The sequence below is a fragment of the Anastrepha obliqua genome, chromosome 5, assembly GCF_027943255.1.
Source record: "Anastrepha obliqua isolate idAnaObli1 chromosome 5, idAnaObli1_1.0, whole genome shotgun sequence".
Lineage (NCBI taxonomy): Eukaryota > Metazoa > Arthropoda > Insecta > Diptera > Tephritidae > Anastrepha > Anastrepha obliqua.
In genome coordinates, this window is record NC_072896.1 from 68,203,410 (window position 1) to 68,223,558 (window position 20,149).

General features: G+C 35.8%; 1 protein-coding gene across 4 annotated transcripts; it reads left to right on the forward strand.

Annotated features, from left to right (window-relative positions):
- The first annotated feature begins 409 nt into the window (after positions 1–409).
- On the forward strand, positions 410–18,566 carry LOC129248600 (epidermal retinol dehydrogenase 2). Of its 4 annotated transcripts, none has more exons than XM_054888219.1 (6): positions 410–552; positions 3,571–3,790; positions 17,033–17,186; positions 17,286–17,440; positions 17,534–17,894; positions 17,996–18,565. In XM_054888219.1, the coding sequence occupies exons 2-6, from the start codon at positions 3,768–3,770 to the stop codon at positions 18,254–18,256; spliced, it is 954 nt and encodes a 317-aa protein (XP_054744194.1). In that variant the 5' UTR covers positions 410–552; positions 3,571–3,767; the 3' UTR covers positions 18,257–18,565. The 4 variants fall into 4 exon arrangements, with proteins under 4 accessions (XP_054744194.1, XP_054744192.1, XP_054744193.1 ...); XM_054888217.1 differs by having other exon boundaries at positions 410–540; positions 3,562–3,790; XM_054888218.1 differs by having other exon boundaries at positions 410–540.
- The last annotated feature ends 1,583 nt before the right edge of the window (positions 18,567–20,149 follow it).

Below are 20,149 nucleotides of genomic sequence, written 5' to 3' on the forward strand. Positions count from 1 at the left end.
AAGTGTTTCTAGTTTAAAGGTAAGAAAATAAATTTTTGACTACAACTTTTGGCTCATTCTATCATTATTACATTACTCAACTGATAAGTAATTAAATTTGAGCCCTTTTCGCAACGAAATTTAAAAACCTCTATCACTACATAAAAAAAACAGTAATTTAGATTGGAACTAAATGACTGCACAAATAATTACTAACCATCTCTATTTACTAGTTATATTTAAGTTATTTAGTAATTTCCACAATACGTATTTTTCCATCTAAGCTTACCACAACAGCTTTTCTTGAGTTGCTGCAAGCAAAGTAACGCATGAGAAGAAGAAAAACGCTGCAAAAGCTTACGATAAACGATGCCTGCCAAAAGCCAGCCTCAAACTGCAGTTTAACCAGCGCCCACCAGCGTAGCTCAAAACAGTCTGCGTCGAACAACGGCCGATGCAAGTTCAGTTTGAAGTGATACCAGATGAAGTTTGCGAATCCGCGCGATTAAATAAATGAATATTCTTCATCAACAGAGTCTCAGAGTTGCACGTAGAATTTCAGTGAGTCCAAAAGTCAGGACAACCTTTGAATTTGAAATAAAAAATTAATACGAAAAACGCAAGCAAACTACAACAGTGATTTATTGCGCTCATTGTGAATTGACAGTCCGAAAACAAGAAGAAAAAGAAAAAGACAAATTTAAACCAGTGCCGCAAAATTGAAATTAAAACATTATACTCTGTTTTGTTTGGAATGCATACTAACTAACGTGCACGCATACCTACAAATGTACATAGATTCACAAGTGTCGGCTAGGCGTTTCGGCTGTCTACCTGGCTGTCTGCTTGTGGTTTTGTTACCCATTGGGGAAACCAGTAAAAGGCCCACATTTGCAGCAACGCCTGCGTGCACCATTCACAAAATTGGCACTTCCACTTCCGCATTTCAGCATAGGCTTTGCACATACATACATATGTATATTAACTAAATACATACATATGTATGGACGTATTTTTAAGTTGTCGCGAATGTTGTTGCTGCGATAACTTATTAATGCCTTCAAATGGCGCGACTGTTGGCTGCTGCTAATGTGTTGCAATCTAAAATGTGGCTTAAGTTAGCGTGTTTTTTTTCATAACAGCGCGTTTTCAAATGGGTGAATATTCGAAATCTAAATTTAGTACAAAAGTCAATCGGTTTTATTTTATTTGAAGTTGTATTATATAGTACATATAAATTTATTTGGTACCCGATCGATGTTTGTAGAAACTTAGATAAGCCCAAAACAAATGAAAAGTTCTTGTTGAACTTATTAGAGGATCCGTTTATAATTGGGAGCAAAGCTAATTCTACATATGTCCACTTGATGTTAATTGTGTCACCAAGCGTTTGATCAATTGGAGATCATATATTTCATTGTTCAGGCTATTTACGAGGCCCGAATTGCAAAAATATATACATTTTCTGAAGCAAGCACCGCACCATCGTCAGACACTTTCTATGTATCAAAAAACTTGGAGAAGTTATTAAGAATGCCTAAGATGCTTTTCATTGAGTTTTTGCCACTTTTTAGAGTCGTATAAATTACCAACATTGATATAATAGTTACCTTAAGCTCCCTCGTTTCACGCAATGGAAAGCTGCCTTAAAGCAATCAAAGGAATTGTGTGTATTATTGTTACATTTGGGCTTTTTTTTATTGTTACATACGGTGCTTTTATAGATTCAGCGAAAATGCATCTAATTCGACGATATTTCCGATATTTCAATTTTTTTGTGAAAATTCTTATTTCTATTGTAAATAACTCCAGTCGATAAGATTTTGTCTCCAGAATGTTGGCGATTATGTAAACTGAAGTAAATTTCCTTCATTATGTATCAATTTAGAGAAATAATCGGTTAAAATGTCAAAAAATTACTTTTTAGCAGACAAAAAAATTAGGCCAAAGAGATATAATAGAAATTATACTGGCGGGTTAGTCTGGTTATATGGGTTTAATAGGCAGACCTCATATGTAATTCACTAACCCACCGCACTCGATGGAAAAATAATGCACATTTATTTGGGATAATTTCACCACAGAATTGTTTAGGTTTTCCATTTTCAACGGTGGACCAGTTTTCGACTGTATCCGCGAAATTCGCTGTAAACAAACATTTCTGCCGGGAAAATAAAATAAAACTAAAAAAAAAATTCAGAAAAGACTCGTATACCATATATTTCTTTCCAAGGCTAGATAGCTTCTCTACAGTGGCGCTGAACCTAATAATACTAATAACTTAGACAGATGGGCGTATTCTCAAAAATGTGAACAAACAAGCGAAGCAACAACAAAACACCAGATCACTTTGTCATTGAAATCGGAAAAAATCAGTTATTTCGGCGGCCCATATATAATAATATTTTTTTTAATTTACAACACTACTAATCAGGTCACAAATCGTTAGACGGTCATATCAACTAAGTAGGGTGTTTTGAGTTGTTTTTTTTCTATATATAATAATTCGCTACTTCTCTAGTGTTCCTTCTGTTACTCGATTTGAAACCGATGCCCTTATATGTGCCTATGTATATATCCATATATATATATATATGCGTCTGGAAATTGTTCTACAAATAGAGGAGCCTACGGATTTATGCTGCCTTTAACTGACAGTTGATTTACATACATGATAAGCGTTTTCATGGCAGAAATACACCCGAAGTTTGTCACTACCCGCTGAAGGGTGACTACTATTAAAAAAATATTTGCTATCATTTTGGTATTTCTGCGCAGTGTGGGTTTCGACCCCACTGGCCAATACCGGTTCCCACTGCAATAGTACTGTGTATTTAGTAATAGCAAAAGCTCTGACAACCATTACTGGATTAACTTGGATTAACTTATAAGCAAAATAGCCGAAAATAGATTTTTGCATTGAAATGAACGCATTTTTCCACCATCTACCTATTTTTCTCGAAATTAAAAAAATCGCTAAATAAAAACCGCAATTGCACGCAGTCGCCGCGGCGTTTACTTACAACATATGCAATTAACATGTCGGCAAATCCAGTTGTTGCGTCAACACTAGCCACAGAAGTTATTTTGTTTTTTTTTTTGCCACATCACTGAGCAACATAGAAACCGATCACTAGGCACTGTATGGTATTCAACAAGTTGCGGGAAGTGAGTGCTGTAATGCACGACGAATGCTTCAACGTGTTTTAGCTCGTCTATGTAGTCACTACCTGCAACTCATAAAATCGGATGCGCAATTGAAGTGGTATTTGTTTGTGCAAACTACAATCTAACCATTCGCAAATGACGTTAGTTTCTTTGCCCAACATTCCTGCATTAGAGCATAATCGTGCTAGTCGGACAACTTTAGCAATAACAAAACGCAATAATTGCTGACAGGTCTGTCGTGCCTCTGTCTATGCAGCGCATACGAGATGCTCGTGAATGGTTCTTTGTCTACTTGTGCAAACGAAAGTGAACGTGCTTGCGGTAAAAGCACCATTCATTTGCCGGTTGAAAATATAAAATATTTGTTTGCATGGGTATACATACATATGTGCATATGTAAATATGTGTGTGGAGTGCGCGTAGGTAGACATCGATTAGACGAAGCCATATAAACATTAAGCACGTGTGAGTGCACACCTTTGCTGGTCACACTTAACGTTATATTTGTGATTGATATACATACATACATACATATGAATATAGTAATTCATATTTGTATGATTTTGAAGGAGAAACAAATTGGCTAAGCAGCGAAAAACTAGCAATAAAACACAAGCAAGATGATCGAGCGCGAAGTCATACAGTAAGTAAACAACAATTGAGTTTTTAATATTTAATCTTATTATAAATGCGCTTAGTTGTTTTAAAACGAGAGAGTAATTTAAATATGACTGTGGTCCGTATGCGGTATAATGAAAAATATGCAGATATTATAAACCGCTCGCTTCGTTTCGGGTGATTTGCCCTCAATCGCATCGCTTTGAGATACTCTCTTCCGACGTCCACCGCATGAAAATGCGAAAATTGGCTAAGTTCGGGGGAACCGAACTTCGTGTACCCGGCGTATATTTTGAGTGTCTGCTAGATGAATCAAAAACGAAATTCTTTTGTTATAGGTTTGGTTAGAGTTTGGAGGTGGTTGCCATCTTGATTCGTAAATACTTAGACAACTCTAAGATAAGGCCAAACACAGTGTTTTTATAAAGTTTGGGGCATTTGAAATATATTTATGTAAAAGAGGAATTATAATGTTATGTTTGTGTGTTCTCTATGGACGCCGAAACCACTGAACCGATTTTGATAAAATGTACAGAAATGCTTTGGCGCAGTTTGGGGAGTGTTTGTATGAAGTTTGGTGTGAATCAAATAAAAGGAGTTATCTGAAAAATTTAAATGTAATTTCATTAATTAAAATGCCAAACATATTTTTACAAAGGGATTGCCACCTAAATAGAAGTATTTATTTGCAAGAGTAATAAATATAAATAACCAATACCAGAACAAGCAGTTCTGGCTACTAATGCATTCTGCTTGATATTTATAGTTATAAGGCTGTTTTAGAGATAATTTACATTAAGTACGTAGAAGAACGTAGGTTCGAATGTCGGTGAAAGACCAAAATGAAGAAAAAGTGTTTTCTACTAGCGGTCGTCCCTCGGCAGGCAATGGCAAACCTCCGAGTGTATTTCTGACATAAAAAAGCTCCTCATAAAAAATATCTGCCGTTCGGAGGCGGCTTGAAACTGTAGGTCCTTCCATTTGTGGAACAACATCAAAACGCACACCACAAATAGGAGGAGGAGCTCGGCCAAACACCCAAAAATAAAAGGTGTACGCGTCAATTATATATTTATGTATCATACATATTAAATATGTATATGCACAACTTGGTGATATGTCGGATGAAAGGTAACAATAAATTTATATATTTAGTTTAGCTAAGATTCGGAAATTTAGGAAAGCGTTAGTATGTCAGAAGGCCTATATGAATTATTAACCCTTTGCACTCGTGAGGTGACTCTCGCTCATCACTTTGTTTGGTGCTGAAATTCGATGGGCATGCCTCTCGGCACATCAAATATTATATCATACAAAGAAAAATTAAAAAGACTAATGTTTAGGAAATTATATTCATAAAGATGTAAAGATAAGTGAAATATTAATTAAAATATAAAGGTTTTATGTGTGTAATCATTTAAGTTAGAGGTAAGAAATTTACTACGAAATGCTTCGGGTTGCTGGTTAGTCCGCGCGGAAATGGCCTCGAGTGCAAAGGGTTAAAAAGATTTAAATATGTAAGTTCACTTCTGCCAGGACTATTTAAGAACATATATCTTCAAATAGAGTTGCCAACCATTTAAAAATTCTGTTTCAACTTCTATCTATATATGTACACATATACAGCTGTCCACAAAATAATAGCAGTGCCGATATGAAAAATGTTCAAAGTTCATTTTTTTAGAATAAAATGGTTTTATTTCAAAACTCTTGGCGTAACATTAATCACATGAGCTATATACATCTATTCGTAGTAAAAACATTTCAATTAAACGTATACATAAACTTAAAATTTAATTCAGGTAAAGATATATAAAAAATTGCTTCCACATAAAAATAGGAGTGTTTTGTATAATACTTAGTTTCTCTAAACTTTTAACACTAAATGGTCTTAAAGCTCTTCAAAACTATTTAAAGATATTAATACTTCGTGGTATATCCTCGATTTCTTAACACTGCTTCGCACCTTCGTGGCATTGAGTCGATGAGATCCTGACAACGCTTAATTGGGATTCCTTCCCATGCCTCTTTTACCACCTTCCATAAATCTTTCGAATTGGTGGGTTTTTGTTGATCAACACATTTTTTACATTTTTTACTTGACTTGTTTACAGTAGCACAGAAAACAAACTATGTGACATATCACGCTGAAATTTGACATGTAAGCTTATAACAGTCCTACCAAAAAACAAAAAATTTATTTTTGCCATATGTCATTCACGGACCGTTTTATTGATAACGTCTCGTTCATATTTGAGCAAAAGATATACCTACTTCAAATTTTATTATGAGGCAAGCATAAATATTTAGCATCTTACCGCCAAGTTGTGTGTATTTTCAGTATATTTTTTATGGCCAAAACTAGCGGCTTTAAAATTTACCCTATTACGCATACCTCTCGTGAATGGTTAATATGCTTAGGCGGTATCTGTAGCACTCACACTTTGTATCCACCATATTTGGTAATTGAAATTACTATCACGCGTATTTTGCATTTATTTCGCAAAACGCATACATACACATACACACATACATACATATACATATTTATTACCACTTAGTACCGAGCCACTCATAAAATCCAAATAAATTATACGTGTAAATACACTTAATATCGAATTTGTCCCACAAACTTAGCCTGAACTTGAGAGTGCATACGAGTATTGTCTTAAAACTTAGCTAAGTACTTAACACACTTTCGATTTCCACGCCACTCACTCACTGCCTGTATTTTGTAATTCGCATTTTCCGCAAGTGTCGCATACAAATTCACTCATTAAATTAACAATTTATGACTTTTGTAATCAAAATGCATTTTATTAAAACAAAAACAATCAAATAATTGGCAGCCTATTAAAACAATGTTAATTGTTATAAATTTACATATCTCTTAATAGGTTGATTAAATTTGAAACCAATAAAGAAATGATTTACTAAATACGCAACGGGCAATTGCCTATACGAATGGTTATTTGCCACGAAAAGCAAATTGCACTTGTTGCAACATCACTGCGGCCATACGTACTAGCGTGTTTATTTGTGTGTGTATGTCAATGGGGCGTTGTTGTCATTCCACTTCTACTCTGCTCACCATTGCGTTTGCTTACGTTTCGTAAACATATTTTCCACCCTCTTGTTGGAAACAAGTGCCAGATTTGTCAAGTGGGCAAAGAGACGAAGGAATGCGAGCTTTTATTGTGGCCAACAGTGGCATGACATGCAATGCCTAGCCTGGCTGAATTGTGTCAATTACCGGCAATTATAACAAATGTTTACTTAATTTTCCAAGGCATACTATTCACATATGCACATACACTCATTTGTTTTGGTGTTTTTTTGGTGTGGTTTTTATACAGATTTCATTGTGTCCTTTCTGTTTTTTTTTTTCATTTTTAAATTAACTATATGTAAAAATACAATATCTTTATCCATCCATTTCATAAATCAAAGAAAACAAAAATATTTGTTGTGTTGCCTTATTTATTTATTTATAACTTATATAACAAAAAAAAATTATTTTAAATTTATAAATACATAAACGCACCACTGGCTAAGAGGCCTTCAGCCGCCTTGTAATTAAAGCTACATAGGTACAAAATATATGTACATATGTGGTAGGTGTTATATAATATAATATAAATGGAAGTTTCTTACTGTAAGTTCTTCACTGTTTTTAGAAACTGTATGCATTCATAATACTTTTTTCTGAAGGTTCGCTTAATAATTTCATCAGAGTTGTGGGCTATTGTGTGAAGGATTGGTCAGAGTGTACGAATGTGTGTGATAGAAGCGGTGTCATCACAAAGCATTTAGAGGGACTTTTACCCGACAGTGAGTGTGTAAGCGTTATGCGTGGGTTTATGTCCGTGTAATGATGTTTGTATGTGCTCCGATTGCTCGCATGGAAAGAAAAATTTTAAGAAAGATCTTTGGCCCAATAAGAATGGATGATGGTGCCTATAGAATCCGATTGAACTCGGAACTGAACGATCTAACTCAGAACGAGACAGCTATGCGTTTTGTTAAAGCGCAGCGCATAAGATGGCTAGGTCATGTGATCCGTATGCCTGTTGACTGTACCGTGAAGAAAGCCTTGACAGGGAAGCTAATGGGCGTGAAGGCCAAAGGCAGATCGAGAAACCGTTGGATAAACGCAGTGGAACACGATCTTAAGAATCTGGGAATACGTAACTACGAAGCAACAGCTCAAGATAGATCGCTTTGGAGGAGCATTTTGAAGGCAGCTTTGACGCACTCCGCGTTGTAACGCTATGAAAAAAAAAAAAAATTATGTTTGTATGTTTTCCATTTGCTTGTGTTTTCTTAGTGCCTTTTGCATAATAAGACTGGAAATTTGTTGCTTGCTTGTCGAAGGGTGATACGTTAAGGTAGGTGTCCTAGCTACATTCTTAGCTACAAGGTCTGCAGAGTGGTTTCCTTTAATACTAGCATGAATAAGAATCTACATTACTTGTATTTTCTGAGGCGCACTAATGAACGCGTCTCTGACTGCTTAAATTATGTAGTGGTGGTTGGGCGGAGTCGCTATTGCCGTTTTACATGATCTGCTGTCTGTGTTGCCTTTTTTATTAATTTATTCTTTTTGTGAGTCCACAAATTTAATGAAATAATAAGTTTGAAATTGTTTATTGATGTATTATACTATATTGCATTTTCTACCCTTCAATTTCGGGAATTGTTCATTTAAAAAGCGCGCGTTACACGTATATCTATTTTTTTTTTTTTGCTGGAATGTTTGTACAACTGTCCTCTATAGTGTCACAGAGTTTGAGCGTGATCTGTCAATTAGCTTGTTTTTGGCATTTAATTATATCAGTCAACCGCAGGTGTGCTCTGCGATTTTCCCTATGGATAAAAATATCGAACAAAGAAATTGTCTTATATTTTGTGTTTTGAATCATTGAAAATGTTGCAGAAAGCCTATGGCGAGTGTGCTTTATCAAAAAGGCTTTTGCAGAGGCCCGAGAAGTCGTGGAATATTGGCCTCGAGCTGGTCGCCCATCAACGTCATCAACGAATGAAAACGTCGACAAAGTCAAGGAAATGGTGCTAGAAAACCATCATTTAAGTTTGAGGGATGTAGCTCGTGACCTTAGCGTGTCTCACGAATCAATTCGCAACATTTTACACCATCAATTGGGCATGAGACGCGTGGCTGCTCGACTCGTTCCAAAAGAGTTGAATTTCTTTAAAAAAATTCATCGAAAGAAGAGGTCTGAAAACATACTTGAGCAAGTGAATTTGGTCGAAACATTTATCCAACGCATCATAACAGGTGATAAGACATGGGTATATGAGTTTGACATGCAAACCAGTCAACAGGCGGCTGAATGGCGCTATCCACATAAGCCGAAACCTAAAAAAACCACGTCAAAGTCGGTCAAAAGTGAAAGTCATGCTATTCGTTTTCTTTGATTATCATGGCGTTGTGCACTCGGGATTCATTCCAAATGGTTCTACGGTAAATAAAGAATATTATTTGGAAGTTATGCAACGTTTGAGAGATAATGTGATTAGGAAACGGCTCAATTTGTGGAAAGAAATCTCATGGATCTTGCACCATGATAACGTACCGGCTTATAAGGCTCATATTGTGAACACTTTTTTGACCAACAACTCGTCAAATATAATCGAATAACCACCGGATTCCTTTTCCCAAAACTTAAATTGTCACTCCGCGGACGCCGTTTTGAATCGATGGAGGCCATTAAGGAGAATTCGCTGAACGAGCTGAAGAATATCTCTTCAAACGCGTTTAAAAGTTGCTTTAATGACTGGACTAATCGCTGGCATATGTGTATTGCTTCGAATGGAGCCTATTTTGAAGGCGAAAAAATAAATTTTGGTGATTAAAAAACTATTTTGCGTTTTATTGAACAATACCCAGTACTTTTTTGACAGAACGTATATAATGGCGCTTACTCCTCTTGAGAGTTTGGCCGAGCTCCTCCTCCTTGTTGTGGTGAGCGTCTTGATATTTTTCTATACCATAACTGGAGGGGCCTACAGTTTAGCTGGCTTCGAATGGCAGACGGTTCTTTATGAGGAGTTTTTTCATGACAGAAATACACTCGGAGGCTTGCCATTGTCTGCCGAGAAGCGGCGCTATCGAGCCTTTCTAACTAAATTTTTGTTTCCAAAAATTAATCAGCTAAACAACGATGACATGATTACCATACAGCGCGCTTAACAATCGATTTATTGCAATAATCAGGCCACCATTGGCACCATACGACCGGATTTATTAGGAAAAGTATTCAAAAATTGAACTGATCTAATGGACCATGTGACTCGTATACGATGTAATGCGATAACGCGATGGACATATGCTGGGTATCACATTCAAATGCCATGAAATTATCTACCAAATTACAACAAAAAAAGGTCGCTTCAACTAGATTCCTTTTTTGTATTATCATTTTAAGTTCTTGAGCCCTTAAAACTCACCCGATATAATGAAGTGAAAGTTTAAAGTCGCTCAAAAATCTAGTTGACTTTTGACAATTTTCTCTACTGACGGTGTTGCGCATTTTCTTCGAAACATATGCTCTCTATGGAAGAAAATTCTCAAAATCGTATGTGGAAAAAAGTCAAAAATGTTTCGTTAAATTGGGATAATAAATGGGGCACGTGAATTCCATAGCTAACTGCGGAGTTCGACAGAGCAAATGTTGGTTGCATTATATAAAATAAATTGCGAGGCACATATTTTTTATATTTTTGTGTTTATTTGATTGAATTTAAAGTCAAGCAATAAAATTAGTTTTCCAAGTTTTTCTAATAATATTTGAAAATTCATATAAATTCAGGTGCGAACAGTGTCAACACGAGTATTAACTTTTTTGAAAGAAGAAACCATGTCCTCTACTTTTGGTACATCATTTAAGTACATACGTTAATAACTAAATTATATAGGGTTTTTCGTATCAGGTTATACATTTCATTCATAATAAATGAAAAATCACCGTTTTTGCTTACCTTTTGGCTCCCTGCCCCTTTCAAGGTAAAGGAATTTCTAAACTTTTCTTCTTGTGTCAATCGCTATAAAAAAATGGTTTTAGTATCACATAGTGGCGCCATGAAATAACTTCTCATTAAAACATCATCAATAAAAAGAAAATGGGCGTCTTGTACACGAAGGCAGGCGGTTGAAGTAAAATTTCCTAATTGCAGTTGGAAATAATTGAATTAATGACGATACAGTATTTGAGTTATTCATCAATCACATTTCAATGATATACTTGGTAAGCAACGAAATAACAAGGGAGGAGTGATTTTGTATGACGATCAAGGACTAACCGCCCTAGACATTAGAGGAAGTGTGCTATGAAGGGAACTTAAAATATTTCAAGATATATAGTTATTGGAAGAACTAAGCTAAAAAGAGATGCTGATATATTGCAAGAAATAATAAATTTCATGTTGCAGGAAAAAAGTAGAATGATAAAAATGTCCATGGTCTAAAAGAGCAGATGACGTGCTTGAATGTTTATATGAGTGGTCGTTTCGGTGTGTTGTTGTACGCAAAGCCACAGTCAAAAAAGTGGTTACGAACTAATATTAGGGAATACGGAACATCTGCATACACAAATACTTTTTAGAACTATTAGCTGAATGTTCAAATAACGCCTTATTAAATACTTAATATTTTTCATTTCTATAGAGAATTTATTTAAACGCGTATTTCCTTTTATAACGTCTGATTAGAAGAGCCCATACCAAAAATAGTATTTTTTAATTTTATTTCAACCCATAAAAATTGGTTGCTTCCACAAAATCTCAATTCTTTCACCATTCCAACTTATGCATAGTTTGCTGGTTTTCTTACTACTTTAGCCATTTTGTCGTATTTATAGCACGACGAAATCTTTACATCGTCGCATGAAAGTACACTCAACTTTTTCTCGGAAACCATAAGATTCTGCCTCATAATTTTTACTACATTTTGTAATATTCCTTTCTTTAGTTTATTTCAACGAACTCATTTGATTAGCGTGGCTACACATGGCGGTGAGAACCCTCTTTTCTATAGATTCCGATAAGCCCTTTCGCTTACAACATTTAAAGCTGTTCCTGAGGATATTTCGCACATGCATTTTCCCCACTTCCAAGTGCGTGTTTTCATTAACTATTTCACGCTTAATAAATTCTTATAATTTATAGGAAATCATATACTATTTTTCTGAGCGCTCGATCAAGCACCCTAAAAGGGTATAAGCGTCAATTATATACGCATATACGCACACACACCTCTGTATGCACTTTCTTAACTACTTTTAGTTTATTGAACTAATATTGAATAATGACAAAACTATGCAGTGAAAAAAGTTCATCAGAGTAAAAATGGTTAGGGTTGAAGTCAAGGTACATACATACGAGCACATCATAGATGTAAATTTAACAAATTCTTCTATACAGAACTGATGTAGAATAAAAAACCCCTATAATTATTTTGCAAAGTCAGCTAGCTTTTATAGTTTCTATTACATTCCCTTCTGTACTTTCACCTTCATTTTTGGGTCTACCGATCGTATGAGTAACTATTTTTAAGTGCATCCATTGGAATAGAAAAATACATTGCAATCCCTCAGCTATAAACGGCTATAACTTTTAAAAAGAAACTAATTTTTATAAATACCCAAAGAATTTTGTTACCATAGTCCAATAGTATCGATCTGTAGTGGTCACTTGCTCGTAAGTTCTCATAGCCTAAAAATCCTTGCTCTCCTTAATAACATACATATGTACTTATACATATATTGTTGATTCCAATAAATCATTTCAGGCTGCTGTAGCCAAATGGGGTGGTACGTGACTACCATTCGGGAGTGCCCAAGTTCGAAACCGTAGCATGAAAGATCAAATGATAGAAAAAGTTTTTTTCTAATAGCCGCTGTACCAGATAGTTCTGTAAGAGAATTGAAAAAGTGTTTACCTAGACAACCTGCTCTGATTTTAGCTAAAGCTGGACAATTGCAAAGGAACTGCTCTACTGTTTCTTCCTCCTCCTCATCTCTACAGCTTCTACAGTATTCATGTGAGAATACTCCTACTCTCAAGGAATGCCTTCCGAACAGCCAGTGGCCGGTGTCATAAGCCACGACCTTCGAGATATCTTCTCTTGAGAGACTAAGCAATTTCTTTGTCATTTTCTTGTTTATTTCCGGCCATAGTAGCCTGGCTGATACGCATGTATCTTCATCTTCCCATTTATTTTTTATTATTAATTTACTCATGGCCAAAGGTACTTTTATCACGGAACAGTTGAAGAGCAGTACCTTTTTTGGCTAGCTCATCAGCTCTACAGTTTCTCTCAATATCTCTGTGTCCCGGAACCCAAATAAGGCTGATCTTGTATACGACGCTAATATCATTTAGGGCTGCTCGGCATTTCTGTGCAACCTTTGATCTTAGTATAGCCGCATTCATTGATTTAATGGCTGCTTGGCTATCCGAGAATATATTTATAGTCGTTTTTGTTACGGCATGCATACTCGTATTTAGGTATGTAGCCACTTCTTTTATGGCTAGAACCTCTATCTGATAGTAGTCTGGTAGTCGAACGGATAGTTCCAGTCCTAATTCTTTCGAAAATACTCCATAGCCAACTTTATCGTCTAGCTTGGAACCGTCTGTATAAAAATTTAGTTCCCCCCTTCTCCATGGCCTTGATGTCTGGCACTCCCTTCTTGACGGTATACTTGTCTTGAAGAGCTTGTCGAAGTAAGTCTAGGAGTAGAATAGTCTATTTCTTGTTTGTGACTGTTCAGAGTGTGCAAAATACGGGCGTGGCCAAACCGCCGTTCTTTCCATAGCGCCATACTTTTGAGTCTAAGCGCCGAGGCGGCGGCCACGATTTCCCCTATGAGACTTAGTGCAGGCAAATTGATTAGCACCTCTAGCGCTTTGTTTGGGGTAGTCCTTAAAGCACCAGAGATGCATAAAAGAGCTGTTCTTTGGACCTTACTCATGATTTTAGCGTAACTCGCCTTTAGAGTAGATGGCCACCATACAAGTATTCCATATATTAAGATTAGTCTAACTACCGAAGTATATAGCCAATGAGTAACGCGAGGTGTTAACCCCTATTTAATACCGACCGCTCTTTTGCAAGTATATAATGCAACGTTGGCCTTTTTTACTCTTTCCTCAATATTAGGTTTCCATGTGAGTTTCCTATCTCATATTTAAGCCTAAGTACTTGACATTCTCTCTCAAAGGAATCTCCACAGCTTTCAAAACCAGCGAGGAGATTATAGGAAGCCTATGTTTCTTTGTGAAGAGAATTATTTCAGTTTTTGTGAGACTTATAGCGAGTCCCCTATTATCAGTCCAACTGAGCCACTAAGCGTGGCCATGTTAGAGCGCAGAATGTCAATGAGAGTGTTAGGATATCTGGCTTTAACAGCAATTGCTAGGTCATCTGCGTATGCAGTGACGTGGCAACCCCCTCTCTCCAGGGTCAGCAATAGCGAGTTTACCGCCAAAATCCAGAGGAGAGGACACGAACTTTGAGGTGTGCCTCTGCAGACCTGTCTGCTTAGAGTAGTGTTGCCTAAATTTACCGTTACCTTCCTTCTGACGAGTTTTGCTTCTATCAGGGCAACAACGTGTGGTTTACCTCCAAAGTCTTCTATCCATTATCGTAGGGAGATTTCTTGTGGTGTTGCGTTTGGTTGTATTCGAATATAATATTTTTTAAGCAAGCAGCAACAATGTGTAGATACTAACTAGCTGGATATTTCCAAAAATACATTAAGTGATTAGTATTTATTTACTCCAAACAAAGGCTCTCTTTTAAAACACGAAAGTACAGACAGACAAAAGAAATCTTTATTTTCACTCGCCGATGATTCAATGGCTTTGAACCTTTTTCCATTTTCACGGATTTTACTAGGTAGACGAGTCATAATTCTACAACAACAAAGGATTGCAAATTTTGAAAACACTGAAAAACCTAGGGAAATCCTTGGATGGATCTGACTCAAAAAAACAAAAAAAAACACAAGACATCACACGAGAACAGTGGTAGTAAAATGGCGCTGGTCGCTAATTAGGATTATTTTCATAGAAATCCTCAACCACCTCAACAACAACAACATATTTTCAGTGTAGCACCGCAAAAACGAATACAAAATACATCTAACAAACCAAAAAACGAACACTTCTCAAGTAACGGCTATGTCAGTAGTGGTAGCGCAACATAGGTCAGAGTAGTAGCTGGAGTACACATGAATAATTTCGCAAGTAGTGCTCCTGCCAATTCCCAGTTTTTTAAAACTACGGAGAGTATTAATTTTTTTTTTCTTTTTTTTTTGACTACTTTTATGAGTTTCGGCAGCTCTTTTCCAGAGTAGATTTATATGCCAGTTGCTTCATCTATTCGCCACTCGCTAAGCCATTAAGAATCGAAAACGGTTATAAATATTAAATTCTATGTGTTTCTCATATTAATCAGCTAAATTCGCGTGAGAGCTCGCGCTGATTTCAAGCGAAGCTCTACAAATCAAATCCTCAAAAACTTATAAACCTAAGAGTTTTCGTCTCCTCCTCCAGAGTTCTTTTACTAACTTTCTTTCACATTTTAATTCAAAATATTTGAATATAATTCTAGTTTTCGAAGACCACGACTGAATAACATATGCGAATTTTGTGATTTTTATTATTATTCCCACGCCACCCACAATCAGATATGTTTCTTTTAGTTTTTTGTTTACAGAGCTAGGCGCTCGAGGTATAACCTACTTCAGACCGCTCGTGCATCAGCTGTCTGTTAGTTGGCTAAATGACAGTACAGAGTTTTCAAGTGCGCGAAAGTATTTTGCCGAGAGTAAACGTGAAAAAAGAAAATCAGTAATATATTTCAAACGTAATAGTGTGATTGCATTATATAATATTTGGCTGGAAAATCACAACCAGCGGTTTTTCGTGAGCTCGAGCACCTTAAAGTAAATAAAATTTTTGTTTATCGCACCATTACTCGTTGCAATTATACTGGTAGCATCGCGAAACGTTAAGGAGGTGGTCCAAAAAGTGAAGAAGTGATTTGAGCGAAATCCCCGACGAAGCGCCAATCAGATGGCGAAAGAACTGAAAATATCTGACTATAGCATCCGCCGCATACTGAAAAATGATCTCAATGTCAAGCCTTACATCACCCAAAAGGCGCATGATCTCACACCAAAGCAGCAACAAGTCAGACTTGAGAGAGCGAACGAGTTGCTTCGTTTTGCCGAAAGTGGTCAATTTCCGAACATTGTGTTTTCTGACGAGAAAATTTTCAAATAAAGCAATTCGTAAACTCCCAAAACCATAGGATTTATTTAACCGACCGTTCATACGAGAATTTGAGCCATCGATTGGCCACCAGGAGCCAGCACCCGTCACAGGTAATCGTTGGAGCCACTATAACCGCAGATGGGCACTCTCCAATCCTTTTAAGCGAGCCTGTTGTCAAGGTAAATGCGAAATATTAGCGGGAACGTATTCTGGAGGTTGTTTTGAAACCGTGGGCAGTCTAACATTTCGGTGGCAAACCATGAACGTTTCAACAGGACTCCGCACCGTCTCAAAAAGCTCGAGCGAACCAAGAAAGCCTAAAAAACATTTTCATAACAACCACACAATAAAATTCATCAGACGCGAATTCGATGGATTATTCTCTTTGGGCCATTTGGAGAGCAAGAACCGAAATAAAAGATTCACCTGAAAAAAGCCATTATCCGCGATTGGGCCAAAATACCTGCAAGTCACATTCGGGCAGTTTGTGATTCGTTGCTGGACCGTCTCAAGGCCATAGTCAAAGCAAAAGTGGTCATATCGAGCAAAAGTAAATTGATTCTTAATTTTGTATTATTTAACACATTTTTTACTTTGAATTGAATAAAAGTAATTTTCCAAACTTAATTGATTACTCTTAGAGTGAGGGACCCTGTATAAGTGTGATATCTGGTCTTTTGCTTGTAACTGTTAAATCAGTAAGGATTTTTATTACTATTAATATTATTTATAATTTATAATTTATTAAAATTAAAATTAATATTATTTATAATTTATTATTTATAATTTACGAATATTATTTGATAAATACACCAGCGAAAATTTCGGTAAACTTTTTTTTTGCGAAGTGTAGTATATCTGCATACTAATATGATACTTAAATACTAGCATATTTAACTGATAGTTGAAGTCATGTAAATTGTTGTTATTCATTTTAATTAATTTTTTTCTTTTTAATTTTTTTCAGCACAAACAAAGTATCGAAACGCATCATGGACATAGCGCAGGACGTTAGCGAATTCTTTGTGGTGTTTATTAAAATTCTCTTAGAATTGTTGCATCGCCTTTTTGAAAAGATGATGAATAAAAAACTTAAAGATATAAGTGGCGAAATTATATTGGTGAGAATGCTATACGAGTATATAGTAAAATAATAAAAAATTTAAAATAATTGCCTTCTACATGCATATGTATGTATGTACATGCGTATACTCCCGCAGATAACAGGCGCAGGGCATGGTATTGGTCGCGAATTGGCCTTGCACTACACTGCCTGGGGCAGCATAGTAGTCTGTGTAGATATCAATGAGAAGAACAATGAAGAGACTTTGAAAAAAGCTAAACGACTTATGCAAAACTCGGTCTATGCGTATACGTAAGTGCACGACGTTATATCATCGTTACTACGCAAATTTTTCGCCAGCTAATAAACCATTTCCTCCCATTCATCGCCCTATTCTTCTTGTAGTTGTGACGTTTCCGATCGCGATGCGGTCTTAAAGTTAGCCGCCAAAGTTGAAGCCGAAGTTGGACGTGTTTCTGTGCTGGTAAACAATGTTGGTATCATGCCCACACATCCGCTGGAGCAACATACAGTAGAGGAGATAAAGCGCGTATTCGATATAAATGTATTATCACATTTCTGGACACTCGAGGCATTTTTGCCGCAAATGAAGCAACAAGGTCGTGGACATATTATCTGTATTTCTTCGATAGCCGGAATCGTAGGGCTGACCAATTTAGTTCCATACTGTGCTACAAAGTATGCGGTGCGTGGCATGATGGAGGCGTTGCATGAGGAAATACGCGATGGACCCTACAAAGATTTTGTAAATTTTCAAATGGAATTAATAGCAGACTTAAGAGAAACATTTTCTAAATGTGCATATTTGATACTTACATATATACATATATCATATTTTCATCTTAGATCAAACTCACCATAGTTTATCCTTATATGACCAATACTGGTCTCTGCAAGCGGCCGAAAGTTAAATTTCCTTCTATGCTTGGACTTTTAGATCCAAAAGAGGTTGCCAAGCATATAGTTGAGGCGCACCGCTCCAACGTCAATGAAACCACAATACCCAGCAGTCTTTTGCATATCAACAATTGGTGTCGCCTGCTGCCTTTGCGTTGCGGTCTTTTGCTGAAGGATTATATAGATAGTGGCGTAGAGTCCGATTTGTGAGTGCATGAGCGTTGCTGAGAAATAAATAGTTTTGTATTTGAAATATTTTAATATGATTGTATTATAGTGTATATTGGTTGCATTGTATATTACGAATTTAAAAAAAAAAAAAACAGAAAAAAAAATTATATCAATAAAATATAAAAAGACTTGTGTATTTGAAAGTGGAAAGTAATTCATGAAATAAATAATTATTGCGGATACAGAATGGAAATGCGATAAGTCTTCATTAAGCTCAAGCAATAATTTTTGACGTGATAACGTCTTATAATTCGATTTAACAGGCTGCATGCACGAAAAAATGTGTCGTTACCTTGCTCATTAGTGTTACCTTGCTCATTGCCGTTACCTTGAATGAACTGCAAGCGAAAGCGCGGAACGAACGACAAAGCAAACAAAGCAAACGAACGGCAACGTTCGACATCTTGCTCTCTCCTACTTAAGTGAGCGTATATGTGTATGTACTACATGCGCATATGTACATATATAAATTCACGTATTTGTATTTGCATATGCCTTCTTATTGATTATTATTAATTTGATTTACTTGAAGAATTTAAAATAAAACCAAGTTTTTTAATAATACCTGTTGTTTTAACGTTATTATTATTTTTTGACGTGATAACGTCTTATAATTCTATGTAGCCGACTGCACGCACCAAAAAATGCGTCGTTATCTTGCTTGAACAGTATGTTATGTTATGTTATGTTATGTTATGTTATGTTATGTTATGTTATGTTATGTTATGTTATGTTATGTTATGTTATGTTATGTTATGTTATGTTATGTTATGTTATGTTATGTTATGTTATGTTATGTTATGTTATGTTATGTTATGTTATGTTATGTTATGTTATGTTATGTTATGTTATGTTATGTTATGTTATGTTATGTTATGTTATGTTATGTTATGTTATGTTATGTTATGTTATGTTATGTTATGTTATGTTATGTTATGTTATGTTATGTTATGTTATGTTATGTTATGTTATGTTATGTTATGTTATGTTATGTTATGTTATGTTATGTTATGTTATGTTATGTTATGTTATGTTATGTTATGTTATGTTATGTTATGTTATGTTAAGTTATGTTAAAGTATATTATGTTATGTTAATGTTAGCTCATTCTCTATATCCATACAAAATATTTATCAAACAAATAAAATTAAAATTTTCTTTTGAAAAATGCAACCATTCAATCAGTATTTTCTTATGACGTTATCACGTTAAACTATCGTCAGTAAACCCACTTTACAGACAACCTCTTTTTATGAGTAATTACTAATGCTGCAATTTTAGCTAAAACTTTTAGCTCTGTTTAATATTTCCAGTTTTATAATTAATCTGTCATCTAACGTTTGGCTAGCTAAAGGATTTGTAGTAAATAATATTGTGGACCTTCAATAAAGGGTGATCAGTTTGGAGGTACTTTTTCCAATAGGGTTTTTTTTTTGACAGATCACACGTCACTACTGGGACCACATAATTTTTATCAGTATTAATTGATATTTCATCATGAAAAGACTTACGCCTCAACAACATTTACAAATCGTGAATTGTATTCCGAAATTCGACGCTCTGTGTATCCTATTGATGAAGGTAACGAAAAAGCCCATAAACTGAGAAGAGAGGGATCTGTCATGAATAACGTTCTTGCAAAATCAGTATTCACACCACTGACGTAATGCAAAATTAGCACCTCAAGCAAACGTCAATATTGACAAATATGAAACGATGGGACGCCTGGAGACTAACGGGCTTTTGCTCTCCTGGGAATAAGCAGCCAAAATGTTCATCCCTCCCAACTCACGCTATCATGGTTGTAAACAACCAGAGAAAAAGGAAATGATTTTCCATTTCCTCCTTATACTCGTAGAAGAAGAGAATGCC

Coding starts and splice junctions, on each gene's coding strand:
- LOC129248600 (XM_054888219.1), top strand. CDS start 3,768: ATGATCGAGCGCGAAGTCATACA. Junction 3,791..17,032: donor ATCGAGCGCGAAGTCATACA/GTAAGTAAACAA, acceptor AATTTTTTTCAG/CACAAACAAAGTATCGAAAC. Junction 17,187..17,285: donor TAAGTGGCGAAATTATATTG/GTGAGAATGCTA, acceptor ATACTCCCGCAG/ATAACAGGCGCAGGGCATGG.